At 41.6% G+C, this 14,757-nt stretch overlaps 1 protein-coding gene across 1 annotated transcript; it reads right to left on the bottom strand.

Moving 5' to 3' along the window:
• Positions 3,235-4,994, bottom strand: LOC109844205 (cytochrome P450 86B1-like). Its single transcript, XM_020413167.1, has one exon. The coding sequence runs from the start codon at positions 4,758-4,760 to the stop codon at positions 3,603-3,605; it is 1,158 nt and encodes a 385-aa protein (XP_020268756.1). The 5' UTR covers positions 4,761-4,994; the 3' UTR covers positions 3,235-3,602.

Raw genomic sequence — 14,757 nt, 5'->3', positions numbered from 1 at the left:
CGAAGATCTGTTGGCACCTAATCTCTTCACTTTGGTCTGCTTTCCCTTGATACATTCAACACATACGTCGAAGTCCGAAAAATCAAGGGAATCCAAAATGCGATCAGACACAAGACGCTCAACTCTACCTTTTGAGATATGACCTAAGCGCTTATGCCATAATGTCGCCGAATTTTCCTTATTTAATTTACGCTTAGTACCACGTGATTCCACATGCAATGATTCATTATAAGAAGCAATTGTATCAAGCAAATGATTCCACATGCAAGGATTCATTATAAGAAGCAATTGTATCGAGCAGATATAGGTTGTCATAAGTGCTTAAGTAACCGGTTCCCACAACATTTGAATTAAAAGATAAACTGAATTGACTGTTTCCAAATGAACAAGAATAACCTGATTTGTCCAATACAGAAACAGAAACCAAATTCCGTCTAAAAGACGGTACTACAAAAGTATCTTTTAAATCCAAATAATAACCAGTTCCTAACAACAACCTAAAGTGCCCAATTGCTTCCACATCTACCGATTGTCCGTCGCCCATAAAGATGTGTCTTTTAACATCACTTGGCTTTCGGTAGCTCAGGCAACCCTGCATAGAAACACTTATGTGAGTAGTAGCACCAGAGTCTAACCACCAAGTGTTTCTAGGTACTGAAGCTAAATTAACCTCAGAACAGACCAAAGCAAGGAACGTACCCTTATTATCACGCCAGGCGTGATATTTTGTACAGTCCTTCTTTACATGTCCAGGCTTCTTATAGAAGAAACAACCCTGATTATCCTTATATTGTTTCTTCTCAACTGGACCCTTAGCAGCTTCCTTATCATTCTTCCTTTTCTTGCCCTTATCCTTAGAGGCATAGGCCAAATGAGCACTTTCTGTCTTATCTTGCTTCAACCTGTCTTCTTCTTGCACACAGTATGAAATGAGCTCATTTAGAGTCCATTTCTCCTTTTGACAGTTATAACTGACCTTAAATTGGTTAAACTGTGCAGGAAGAGACAACAAAACCAGATGCACTAATAACTCGTCACAAAGATCGAGTTTAAGTGCCTTAAGCTTTGAAGCAATATGAGACATTTCCATAATGTACTCCCTGATATTTCCTTTGCCCTTATACTTCATTGAAATCAAGCGAGCTAAAAGCGTGCTTGTTTCTACCTTATCGTTTTTCGCAAAACGCTTCTCAATTTCGGCAAGGAAATCTTTAGCCTTAGTAATCCCTTCGGATTCTATGCCCCTGAAGGCTTCCGGAACGCCGCGCTTAATGATCATAAGACTCATGCGATTTGAACGCTCCCACTTCTCATGCTCCTTCTTTGCATCAGGAGTGCTATCCGCATTGAGAGGTTGGGGTTGTTCAGTTCTTAATGCATAGTCAAGATCCATGCAGCCAAGAACAATTAATATGTTCTCTTTCCAAACCTTGAAGTTTGTCCCATTTAGCATGGGAATTGAGTTGATGTTAGCAGAAATTGTTGCAGCAGATGCATTAGCTGAAATAAAACAAAAATGCTCACATCAATAACCATAATCAATAAAATTCAAATAATGACAATCCCCATCCAAGATACCGGCACAACATTAATATCAAGTCTTTGGACAGTAATATTAACTTGTAAGTGATACCTTATTGCAATGATCAAACATTGACAATAACTCATGTCAAATAATGAAACTATCTTTGGATCGATTCATTATTCACATGTAAACCTTATAATTGTCACACGCTTATCATCGCAGATGTGTATACAGTCTAAATAAATATTAACCTTCCTTTGGGCCGATTAAATATTTACACGAAAGCATACACACAAACATCTCACATTCCTCATGAACAATCTACACAAGAGAGGTTACTTTGACAACTTCTTATTTTAATTAATCAATTGGAGTGAGAGACAACCTTAATACCTTAGTGTCATAATATTTGAATTAAATAATTGATTAAAAACCAAATTAGATTTAAATTAAAAAAATTATTTAATTGGGGTCTCACAGCTTAATTAGGGCCCATAACTTAATTGAATAAATTAAGTATACCAAAGTGGACTCATGAAAAGCCGGGGCTTAACCATAATGAACACGAAGTTCCCATAACTTCGAACGCGAGGTTCGACTGTATTGAGTACGAGACTCACTTAAGTACGAACGCGAGGTTCGTTTGAGAACGAACGCGAGGTCCGTTAAAAAAATGAACGCGAGGTTCGTGAACGAACGCGAGGTTCGTTAAAAAGAAGGATGAACGCGAGGTTCGACTGAAGCACGAACGCGACGTTCGACTGAAGCACGAACGCGAGGTTCGACTGTAGCACGAACGCGAGGTTCGACTGAAGCACGAACGCGAGGTTCGTCTGAAGCACGAACGCGAGGTTCGTTAAAAATTAAGCTTGACGCTCACCTGAGTTGAACGCGAGGTTCACCTTAGAACGAACGCGAGGTTCGTTGAAATTGAGCTTGACGCTCACCTGAGTTGAACGCGAGGTTCACCTTAGAACGAACGCGAGGTTCGTTGAGCGCGAAGCTCGGTTAAATTGAACGAACGCGAGGTTCGTTTGAAGCTTACCGCTTCGCCAAAATTTGAGGTAACCACCTCCTTAATGTTCGCCACGTTTCACGCACGCACGAACCCTTAGGGTTTCAAATTGAAACCGCCGCCGACAAACCCAAAAATCTTTGATTTTTATTTTCAAAATAGATCCAGAATTGGAAAAAATTAAAGAAAAAATCAAAGAAAAATCCCAAAAAGTTACTGTTCACCGGTGATTTTTTAGTTACTGTTCATCCGAAAAACATTTACTGTTCATCCAAAAAATTTTCGTTACTGTTCATCCGAACATTACTGAACATTACTGTTCATCCGAGAACAAAACTGAATCTTTAACTAGAGATTTAAGATCAAAAAATCCAATAAAACTTAAATCTCTAAGAATTAATCAAGGTGACTCTGATACCACTTGTTAAATCTAAATCAAAACTTGAAATCTAAAACCATATAGCCATGATTATTCAAAGAGATTAACAAGAATCTAAAAGAGTGGAAGCTTATACCTGAATCCATTGCTTGATCTTGAGATGAGTTTTGATCTTCTAACCTTAGGGTTCTCTCTAGCCGAATTTCTCTCAAGATGGTGGTGAAGAGAATTAGAGAATGTAACCCTAGGTTAGGGACCATAACCCCTTATTTATAGATGTTGTATTTTTGTAATTTAGCCCCTCAATAAATCACAATTACAACCTGGTATCTGCACATATAACCCCATGACTTATTTAAATACCGAATTAACTCAACTTAATTAATCACTTTAGTGGGTTATCCTGAAAGATAGCAATACACATTGATTAATCATATGTGCCCACAAATAAATTTATTAGATTAAATCCAACACTCTCTTCTTCAACTTAACTAACAACCCATTCGCCGGCTTAATAACGATCGAAATCTTAGGCACGACGACATGGCCTTCGACCAGCCGCACGCTGAAGTTGTATATCATCGCAGTGGCGATCAATTTCATCTGAGTGATGGTCATGTTCTTCCCCAAACAAGTCCTCGGTCCAGAGTGGAACGCGATGAACTTGTACGAAGGCTCCTGCTTCAGTGTCCCCTTCGCCGTGATCCATCTCTCAGGCTTGAACTCCAAGCAGTCCTTTCCCCATATTGTCTCCATTCTCCCCATCGAATACATGGAGAAGATAACCTTTGATCCTGCGCGAACTTGATGTCCACTCGGTAAGACATCATCCTTCTTCGCTTGCTTTTGGCTGAATGCCACAGGAGGGTAAAGCCTAAACGCTTCGCACAAGGCTGCGTGCAAATGACCAGCCCTTCGATTTCCTCAGAGTTGAATACAATCATTTCGTCGTCGCTGACCTTAGAGGAGGGTCGACCCCTCCTAAGCTCTTCCAGTATCTTATTCTCGACATCGGGGTTGTTGGTGAGTAGCCAGAACAACCAGACAAGCGCGGCTCCTATAGTATCCTTTCCTGCAACTAGGAAATTCAACAGCGTGTCTCGCAGGAACTTGTCGTCGTGGTCCATGTACGGCGTCATCAAGTCCCCGCATACTTGTTGGTTGTTATCTTTAACACTTGCTCTCTTCTCTCGGATACATTGCGCGATGAAACTCTCAATCACCTCCTCGTCCTCCGCTACCTTCTTCTCTCTTCCCAAACGAAAACGCCTTTGTAACTTCCACCAAAACGTCGGCACTATGTACCTGACTACCAATGCCTGCTCGATCTCGTCCACAGCTTTCGCGAACGGAATGCCTGGAAATTCAGAAGCAAGACAACCGGGATCCACTCCCATGACCAGCTTACAAGTGGTGTCGAATGTGAATCTCGTGAGCACCTCGTTCACGTCGACCACCTTACCAGATCCCGCCATCTTATTCAGCAGGGGAAGCAGCACCTTCGACACCTTGTCTCTGGTGCACTCCTCTATGGACGAGCGGAAGCTTGATGTTTTCATATGTATCTGGGCCATTCTTCTCTGATCCATCCACTTGTCTCCGTCGACATTAAAGATCCCGTCGCCTAAAAGCTCGAACACCTCGTTGAACAGTTTGCCCTTTGGGTAGTTGGAGAAGTGATGATTGAACATATGGTTGGCATTGTCAGGGCTGCAGGTTAGCAGATAGTCCATCCCACAGAACCATGGGCCTTTGAACATGAGGGTGTCGTTGAATTCTCGGAGGACGGACGTCAAGTGGTCCAGGAGGCGATTGTTGTTGGTGATGATCGTCGGAAGCATGCCGACGATCGGCCAGTTCTTGACGACGTTGGTTCGGCGTTTAGTAGTGCAGTAGAGGAGCTAGAGGAGGAAAGTGGCGAGGAGTGGCAAGAACATCTCGGGGATAATTATGCAAGAGGGCATGGCTCCGTTTTTTTCCGTTTCGAAGGATCGAGATCTGTAGTTTTGAATCTAGCAAGAAGTCGCTAGGATTGCTGGCTGCTCAAGAAGTCAATAATTATTTTTTTTTAAATAATAAAAAACCCTTCAAATTTGGTGTGGTTTACACAAAACTCGTATACGTTATATCAAGAAAACCATCTGAACTTCCAAATCATACGTTATATCAAGAAAACCATCTGAACTTCAAATTTGGTGTGGTTTACACAAAACTCGTATACGTTATATCAAGAAAACCATCTGAACTTCCAAATCATATGTTATATCAAAAAACCATATGAACTTCAAAATTTGGCGTGGTTTACACAAAACTCGTATACGTTATATCAAGAAAACCATCTGAACTTCCAAATCATACGAAATCCTCCTACACTATTTAAAATTTGAATAAATGATGCTAACATGAAGAATAAATAGTGCCTAAATGTTGTTCTCTGATAGACTTGTTGTACGTGGCGGAACGAACTCAAACACCGAGAGAGAAAGCTAAAAACAATCCAAAATAACGACACAAACCCAAACAAAAAAGTTTAACATGGTTCGGCAAATTGCCTACGTCCACGGGGCAAGAAGAGGATGGGTTTTCACTATAGAGAAAGAGAGTACAAAATAGAGATTACAAGATCACTTAACTAACCTCGCAAACAAATCTCTCAATTAATCTCACAAACTAAACCCTCAAACAAATTGCTCAGAAAAAACTCTATTTTCTGTGCTCAAAATCTCCTTCAAGCTACCCCAAAAGTGATCAATATGAGATCTAATAAACCCTAAACAAATCGTGTTCCTATTTATATAAACAGGAAACCCAAACAGAACAGGAAACCAAGCCCAGGCCCAAAACTGCATCGTGGTCGACCGCCGAGCCAGTCGCAGTCGACCGTGACAACCGACAAAGAACAAAATTGCACTACAGGGTATCGTGGTCGACCGTGAATCCACTCGCAGTCGACCGTGAAAAGTCCAGAGACTTTTCCAGACTATGTGCACGTTCGCGGTCGACCGCAGCGCCACTCGCGGTCGACCGTGAAACATCCAAAATATTTTCTGCTTTAATTTTCCTGAGTTTCGTCGCCTTCGCCTCCAATTCTACAATTCTCCATCTCGGTGAAGTTTTCCCAAAACTGAGCCGACACCAACCAAACTAAATATCTCACTTGTTACGTCCAGTACGAAGTGAAACAAAATCACAACGGACTCCATCCATAACAAGTCGAGACCCAAATGAGAATGCGAACACTCTCCAAATGTCGGTATCTACCCATCAAATCGACTGTATCAAAACTGACTGCCTACGTATCCTCTTACCAAAGGAATCAAGCCTTCACGTAGTTCCCCCAAATGACCTCCAAAGGTCCTCAATCAAATAGAAAAGTTTTCAACTCTTCACCAACAAATATGCAACTTATAGTTCTCTAACTGACGCCAAAGTGAAACAAATCAAACACCTCCACCTGAGGTGAATCAATGGCCGTATACAAATCATATCCACCAGCTACATTCAAATCAACCAACTCATCATCTGCACCCAAATCCAAATGATCCCCTAATTGTGTCACCTCAGCTGGAATCCCAAACGATGCAGTATGATCTGGAGTATGTAGAGTAATCTCCACCTAATATGGAGTAGCATCACTCTCCACCCGCTGTGATACATCTAAGGTCTGTCCAAAACTCTCCACCTGCTGAGAGTCAATTAGCTCCCTCATCGAAGCCTCAACCGAAGTGACACTACCAGACCAAACATCCAATGGAGTTTTACCTCCAATCGCATCAGTCGGCAACCCTTTAATAAGGTAACTCGAATATGTCGAAGCCTCAGTCCAGAAACTCTTCTACAAACCATTGCTTGACCACAAACACCACCGATCCTCCTCTAGCAAGGCATGATTCTCCAAATTTTCCACCCCATCTAGTTGCCCCAAGATTTTCTTTCCAATGAAGTGTCTCGAAATATCATGAGCTTGCCTCAAATGCAGAAACAGGTCCCTCTTGTACCTCCCACCAAAATCAGAATGAAGTATCTTCACCTTTCTGCCAATCTCACACTTCTTCAATCTGTTGAAGACTACTAGGACTTTCTCCAATCGAGATTTGGTTGCAACCTAATTATGCCTAGAACAACCACCAACAAAGGAAACCAAACATCTATTATCTCCCAATGATGCCTCCTTGGAAGGCCCCCAAATGCCCACGTGAACAGTGAACTCCATCGAAAAGACCCTTCATGCGGTGAATAGAGGTGCCAAACTTCACCTCGGTCTTCTTACTCACATCAAAGTGTTCACTGGACTTCAAATTGCAGGTCTGTGCACTCATCTCTAAATCAATATGGAATGACAAAGCCCCAAATGTCGCAGTCTAGTCGAATCAATAGAAGTCGCCAGCTCTTCACCTGTCACCGTATTCCTAATCAAATAGTACATGTTATTCTTCCTGACGCCATTCATCAAAATACGAAAGTCTTCCACAATCTCGAGAATCATGTCCTCGATACAAACTCTAAAACTCTCTCCAACGAAAGCTCCAATCGAGATCAATTTCTTCCTCAAAGAAGGAACATATCTCATACCATGTAACTCTCTAACTTTCCCGTCATACATCTTGATGTGAATTCTTCCTATCTCAAGGATCTGACATGCACGGTCGTCACCCATGTACACCATACCACTCTCCAGCTTCTCAAAACTGGCAAATCATTCCCTTCTAGGGTATACATGATAGATCGCACCACTATCTAACATCCACTCGGATTCCTCCGAATAGTAACCTGTGGGACTGATAGAAAGCAAATAAACAGTTGAGTCAGAAAGATTACCATCCGATATAATGATGTTTGCTTCTGATGATGGTTGCTTTTCCTTTCCCTTCTGCTTGTTCTTCATCATTCACTGAGCTTTGGATAATCTTTCATCCAATGACCAGTCTCTTTACACCAAGCACATTGATCTTTGTCAACTGTAGGATGCCCTACTCTAGACTGTGACTTCCAATTCTTTCGGTTTGGATTCTTCCCTCTTACAATCAATGCCTCTGTTGCTGTGTCACTTGTAGACTCCTTATCTTTCTTTCGAAGTTGATGATTCACAAGAGCAACGGTGACATCACTATACGAAAGGGACACATTCTCATTAATTAGGATAAGAACAAAGGTCTCATATTCCTCATCTGGTAAGGAACTCAACAACAACAAAGCTTTATCCTCATCCTCTATCATAACATCCACATTCGCCAAATCCGCAAGAAGCTTCGTGTAGTGGTTCATGTGATCACTAATGGAGGTTCCCTTCTTCAATTGGAAGCGATAAAGTCTCTTCTTTAAATGCGGGGATTTTTCACACTCTTGGTCAAATACTTGCTCTCAAGGGTCTCTCAAATCTTCTTAGCTGAAGTCTCATTCATTACATCATACTTTAAATCTTGTATTAGACAAGACCTAATAACATCACACGTTGTTCGATTCATCTTCTTCCAAACCTTCTCTTCAATATCATCTGGCTTGCCATCCAATTCCAAAGTATCCTCCAAATTTTATGCAGTCAGCGCATCCAAAACCTCACATCTCCATAATCTAAAATTGTTCGTGCCATTAAACTTCTCCACATCTATCTTCGTAGAGTGGATATTCAAATTTTGAATGGTCTTCACGCTAGAAGAACCACCCTTAACACCCGAAGTACCTTCTTTCCCAGTCATCTTCCTCAACACACAAACAATCAATATGGAATAAACTGAAGAATAGATCCAAAACTGAGAAAAGATAGCATTTTTACCAAAAAGATCTCACCTTTAACTTCTAATTGAAGCCCTAGACGAACTTCCAAAGCGATCTACTCCTCTAAATAGCCCAAGCATAGCCCGAGCTCTAATACCACTTATTGTGCTCTGATACCGCTTGTTGTGCACGGCGGAACGAACTCAAACACCGAGAGAGAAAGCCAAAAACAATCCAAAATAACGACACAAACTCAAACACAAAAGTTTAACGTGGTTCGACAAATTGCCTACGTCCACGGGGCAAGAAGATGATAGGTTTTCACTATAGAGAAAGAAAGTATAAAATAGAGATTACAAGATCACTCAGCTAACCTCTCAAACAAATCTCTCAAATCTCATAAACTAAACCCTCAAATAAATTGCTCAGAAAAAAACTCTCTTTTCTGTGCTCAAAATCTCCTTCAAGCTACCCCAAAAGTGATCAATATGATCCAATAAACTCTTTTCTGTGCTCAAAATCTCCTTCAAGCTACCCCAAAAGTGATCAATATGATCCAATAAACCCTAAACAAATCATGTTCCTATTTATATCTACCCCAAAAGTGATCAATATGATCCAATAAACCCTAAACAAATCATGTTCCTATTTATATAAACAGGAAATCCAAACAGAACAGGAAACCAAGCCCATGCCCAAAACCGCAACGCGGACGACCGTCGAGCCAGTCGCGGTCGACCGTGGCCAACGACAGAGAATAAAAATACACTACAGGGTATCGCGGTCGACCGTGAACCCACTCGCGATCGACCGTGAAAAGTTCAGAGACTTCTCCAAGCTATGTGCACGTTCGCGATCGACTGCAGCGCCACTCGCAGTCGACCGTGAAACATTCAAAAAGTTTTCTGCTTTAATTTTCCTAAGCTTCGTCGCCTTCGCCTCTAATTCTACACTAAACAATTTTCATTACTTTTACTATCTTTTCCAATAAACCTTCCACATTCTCTCATTCCCGCAATCTTCACTCTCAACCTCGCAAAAACCTCAAACTTTCTTAGTATAAATCTGTTTGGTTTAAAAGTTGTCTTTTTTTATTTCCACTGAACCTGTTACAATCGTTTATCGATTACAAGTTTACAAAATGGAAAAGTTGATATTTTTATAAGATCTTCTTACACAATAAAAAATAAAAGATTATAACTTTGTTAAACAACACACAGATCCTATTTATTAATTTCTGTTTGCGTGGGATCTTTGCATGTGCCAGGGTTTATCCGTGGACCGCCTCGGATTAGATCCGGTTGACAGAATGATTAATCAGAGCTCTTACTTCACCAAGGAAGTAATCGCTAAAGTAAATGATCTCAACCAAGCGAGATCACTACTCTTCTCAAGATTAAGTCCAAGCCTAATCTTAAGAAATGAGGGGACGAGGCCTCAGATCCTTTGAATTGCTCCTTCTTTATGCCGGGATTCGCTAAGATCTATTAGCCTCTTCTAAAATTTCGTGGAATGCACTCTCTAATTCGACAGCACCTCCTCCTCTTTGATTAAAATTCGCCCCCTCTTAAAGAATGTCATAGGCTTGTATTTATAGGGCTTCGGATGTAGGATATTTGGATAAGAATGAACGATTTGGTCATATCTTCAGTTGACAATGGCTTAACCACTCTTAGATATGATATCAAATCAGTTGGGAAGATTAGGAACAAAGAAATCCCAAAGAAACCACCCAAAAACGCGTTTTGGGGAAGTCGACGTGCGGGACAGATCCTGGTGTCCTGCGCGGGCGCGGGACACCAATTGGTGTCCCGCGGGGGCGCAGGACACCAGTTGGTGTCCCTACATCCCGCGGGGGTGCGGGTCACCAGTTGGTGTCCCGCGGAGGCGCAAGACACCAAATGGTGTCCCCGCGTCTCGCGGGGGCACAGGACACCAAATGGTGTCCTGCGCAACCGCAGGTCAGTTCGGGACTTAGCCATTTTTAGCCTTCCGGACTTGTATTTTTTGTCGTTTTGTGTATCTTATCGTCTAGTCGACTTGTACGCTTCGCTGACTTGCTTCGTGCGCTCGTTAGCTTCTTTACGGCTTTGGATGATCCTCTTTGATTCGGATAATCCGCTCCGACTTAGATAATGACGTTCATCGTCTTCTCTTTATCTTGTGCTGTATTCGGACACCTATAGGCATTTTTAGACGCCTACAGATATCCCCTCCAAAGTATTTCATACTCATTCTTTTATAGAGGAGTCTGGAATGCTTTGGATAATGTAGGCCTTGTCTTAAACCTCTTCGGTATTTTGTCGAGGAGATCGCGTAGAAGGACATGTGAATGGCTTCAATTCTTGATTTCTTAAGTCTTCAATCTACCTAGTATTTTGTCGAATAGATGAAGTTCTTCTGGTGCTGTATTTATTGTCTGACTGTTGTCAAAATCTTGAACTAGAGTTGGTGTGTAAATTTCTGAACTTAGCTCTTGTCATTGAGTTAACGTTGAACTGATCGTCTTTATCGAGAGTTGGTATCTGAATGTGATTGAACTCCCTGGAATCATTCTTTAACCTAGAAATTTTCCTTAGCCTTATTTTGGCGAAACTATCAATGTGTTGACTGGCATCGACCTTTACTGTAATGCGTTGTCCGGCGTTGACCTTTGCTGTAACACATTGGCCGGCGTTGACACAGTTTATACTCATACGTTTGCTGGAGTCTACACAGTTTAAGCTCTTAAGACATTAGAGCGTGACGGTCCTAAATGTTGGGCAACAGGACCAACTATTAAAGTTGTTTCGTCTGTAGGTATGGATCTTATCTTGAAGATTGTCGGATGCTCAAGTCACGAGACTAACTAATGAAGCTGGTGCGTTAATAACTCTTGTCTTTATAGGATTTTTGGCAAACCCTCAGTCATCAACGAGTTTAATGATCCTTTACCGACTATCGTTTGAGTCGGGCTAGCATGCAGATTGTTTAAGTCCATTCAGCATGTAAAGTTGTGCTAAAAGAGTTAACTCTTTTAGTACTACGAGATTGAATATGTAGATTTTGTCTTTCTTACGGGAATAGACTACCCGACAACGCGTGTTAGGCGCTGACTTATCCCTTCTTAGGATTCGGGATAAAAGTCCTCAGACTTGGATTCTGGTGTCTTTTTCACTCGATGAAAGACTAAACCGACAACACGTAATAGGTGTTGACTTATCCCTTCTTAGGATTCGAGATAAAATTCTTCACACATGTAAGGCACAGATTATGGTGTTATTAATAACAACCTACCATAATATCAAATATATGGGTTTTTGTCCTTTTATTACGATCAAAGACTAACCGGTAACATGTGTTAGGCGCTGACTTATCCCTACTGTTTAGTGAAAAATTTATAGTAAAAAGATTAAAAGAAATATATTCGATTTGTTTTCTCTCAATCTTAATTACAATTTGAATTCCGATTACAAAAGAGAGGAGAATGATCTGGATTCTCCCCTTTGTTTAGTTCTGGGTTCTTCACAGCGGCGATGGAGTGCCTCACTCGAATGCTCGCGTCGAGTTTGCTCTCCATTGACGATCCGAACGTCTTGATTCACTGAAACGGTATCTCCTCCTCACGATTTGACGCTGTGGAGAACTTGCAAAGCAAGTTTGAAACTCTGGACGAGTTGATAACTCAGATCGAGTTTAAACTCTTGAAAAAGAGTTAATTTGAACCGAAAGTCGGTTATAAGCCAAGGATGAAGAAGCTCATGTTGCCGATCTCCAAAGCTCCAGCAATTCCCCCAAAGATCTCTTCTTTGCTGCTAAGCCCAAGGATGAAAAAGAAGGCTGAATCCGAGAGCCAAATCTCCAGCCCGAACTCAGTTGAGTTTCCCACTATTTATAGGGGATTTAAGGGGTATAACTGTCCCCTTAATTCGCTCCTAAGTGGGGCTGAATGGGGTGTAACCGCCCCCTTAAACAGCTCCCCAAATCGTGGGGAAAACGGTTTTTGAAACCGTTCAGTTCGTGCTTTGAACGACTAAACCTCTTTTCCTATCAGTTCAAGCTCAATCCATGCTACCTCCCGATCATAGCCTCACCATGGTCCTCCTCATAGACCACATCCCTCGCTGACTAGACAACAACAATTCAGTTCTAACTTCTCCCGCAGGCTGTGGTGTGACTTTCACAAGCTCCGGGACACTCAACAAACAAATGTCGCGCAAGGCAAGCCACGACATCCCCTACCACACCACCTCAAGCATCCATCACCAAGACTCCATCCACATCCGCATCACCATCTTACACTGATATCATGTAGGCGCAACATCCTTTAGCTACCTCACCAGCAACAGGTTCGGCTTCTATCTCATATGTCACCGATACAGGAGATCAAGTATTGAACGAGACAAGAAGAAAAGCAGCTGAGACGACGTCAGCGGACAATGACTCGACCGAGACGACATCAGCGGACAACGACTCGACCGAGACGACATTAGCGGACGACAACTCGACATTTCATCTCGAGTCGAGATGACAAGACGAGACGACACACCCCAGTCGACAGTCAAGACGACACACATCTATCGACACGAAGGGTGGTGTTAGTCGACACATACCAGTCGACACGAAGGGCGGTGTTAGTCGACTCATGTTAGTTGACACATGTTAGTCGACACATGCCAGTCGACACGAAAGGCGTCACTACTCGACACGCCTCGTGTCGACTCAGAAAAAGATTAGGAAAGTTTCATATTTTTGGTTATTTCCTTTTAAATTCGGACTTTCTTTTTTATTAGGGTTAGGATAGGGTTAGTTAGCTATAAATATTAGTTCCTTCTGTAAATCGAGAATTAACTTTTTAATTATTGAATCAAGAGAAATTTCTCCATTGTTTTCTTCCCTAAACTTGGGGAAATTAAGGCTTGTGGATTCAAACTTGTGATCTACCTGCTATTGTCAGGACTCGTCGGCATCTGAACGATATCCGATCGGCCTCCCCGTTTCTACGTTTGCGTCAGTCACTCACTCAAGTATAAAAACTAACTGATGGATTTTGGATTCAGATGCCACACATTATCTAACGTCATCACACAGGCACGTCAACAATCAAACATCTCTTCCCACGACCACCATGGTCTACACAACTGATGGTACACCATTACACATGATGACTGTCGGTCACCTCAAAATTAACCTTCAATTCTCAGTCCCTAATGTAAAGCATGTCCCTAATATTACAATGAATTTATTTTCTATCTCACAAATTACTTCACATAATTATACAACTACGTTCGCTTCTTCTTCCTGTGTCATACAGGATCCTTGCATGGGGCAAACAGTTGAGATTGCATGTAATCTCGGTGGCCTATACGATATGGACAAGTTCATTCTGCCTACTCCAACTGCCTCCATCATCCGTCTTCTCAACTCCAAACCAATCATCTGCGATCTCTGGCACCATCGCCTCGGTCATCTATCTCTACCTCGTCTTTAGATCCTCTCCATAATTGGCAAACTAGGAACTTTTTCTACTGATGTATTGTACTGGCTGCAAGTTAGCAAAACATTTGGCCCTACCTTTTCAAATAAGTAATAAAACCGTACATGTACCTTTTGAACTCATTCACACCAACATCTGAGGGCCATCCCGACACCCATCTTGTGGTAACAATCGCTACTACATACTATTTATCGACGATCACTCATGTTTTACTAGGATCTACTAGATGAAAAACAAATTTGATGCTTCAAACAACCAAATAGCAGTGAAGTGTCCGGGCTAATTGGCGTAAATCTTTCATATTTTTACTCGCCATTTGAAAATGACAGTATAAATATTGAATCGCATATTCGAAGTCCAGATGGACAAATTTTTTTTCTTACTGATCATGGACCACATTTTATAAGGAAGGTACGCAAAATTATAGAGGGAGCAAAAAAAAAAACAGCTGCACATGCTCCGCTTCTGTTTTCTACACACAGAACAACTTTCATAGCAAAAGTATGGTTTGCCCAATAAATGCTCTAGTCCTACACAACAATATTTGCAGTATGTTTCCGATGTTTTTACTGTAACTACCTGTATATTTACTTGTTCAAAGATTTGTGGACATGTCTCGATCTTTAAGTTTTAAGACAATCTGTTAG

The sequence above is a fragment of the Asparagus officinalis genome, chromosome 1 (genome assembly GCF_001876935.1).
Source record: "Asparagus officinalis chromosome 1, Aspof.V1, whole genome shotgun sequence".
Classification (NCBI taxonomy): Eukaryota; Viridiplantae; Streptophyta; class Magnoliopsida; order Asparagales; family Asparagaceae; genus Asparagus; species Asparagus officinalis.
The sequence above is the reverse complement of the archived record's forward strand: the minus strand, read 5'-3'. Positions and strand labels throughout refer to the sequence as shown.

What these genes read in the sequence shown, in the direction of transcription:
- LOC109844205 (XM_020413167.1), bottom strand. Translation starts at nt 4,760, where the DNA reads ATGCTTCCGACGATCATCACCAACAACAATCGCCTCCTGGACCACTTG.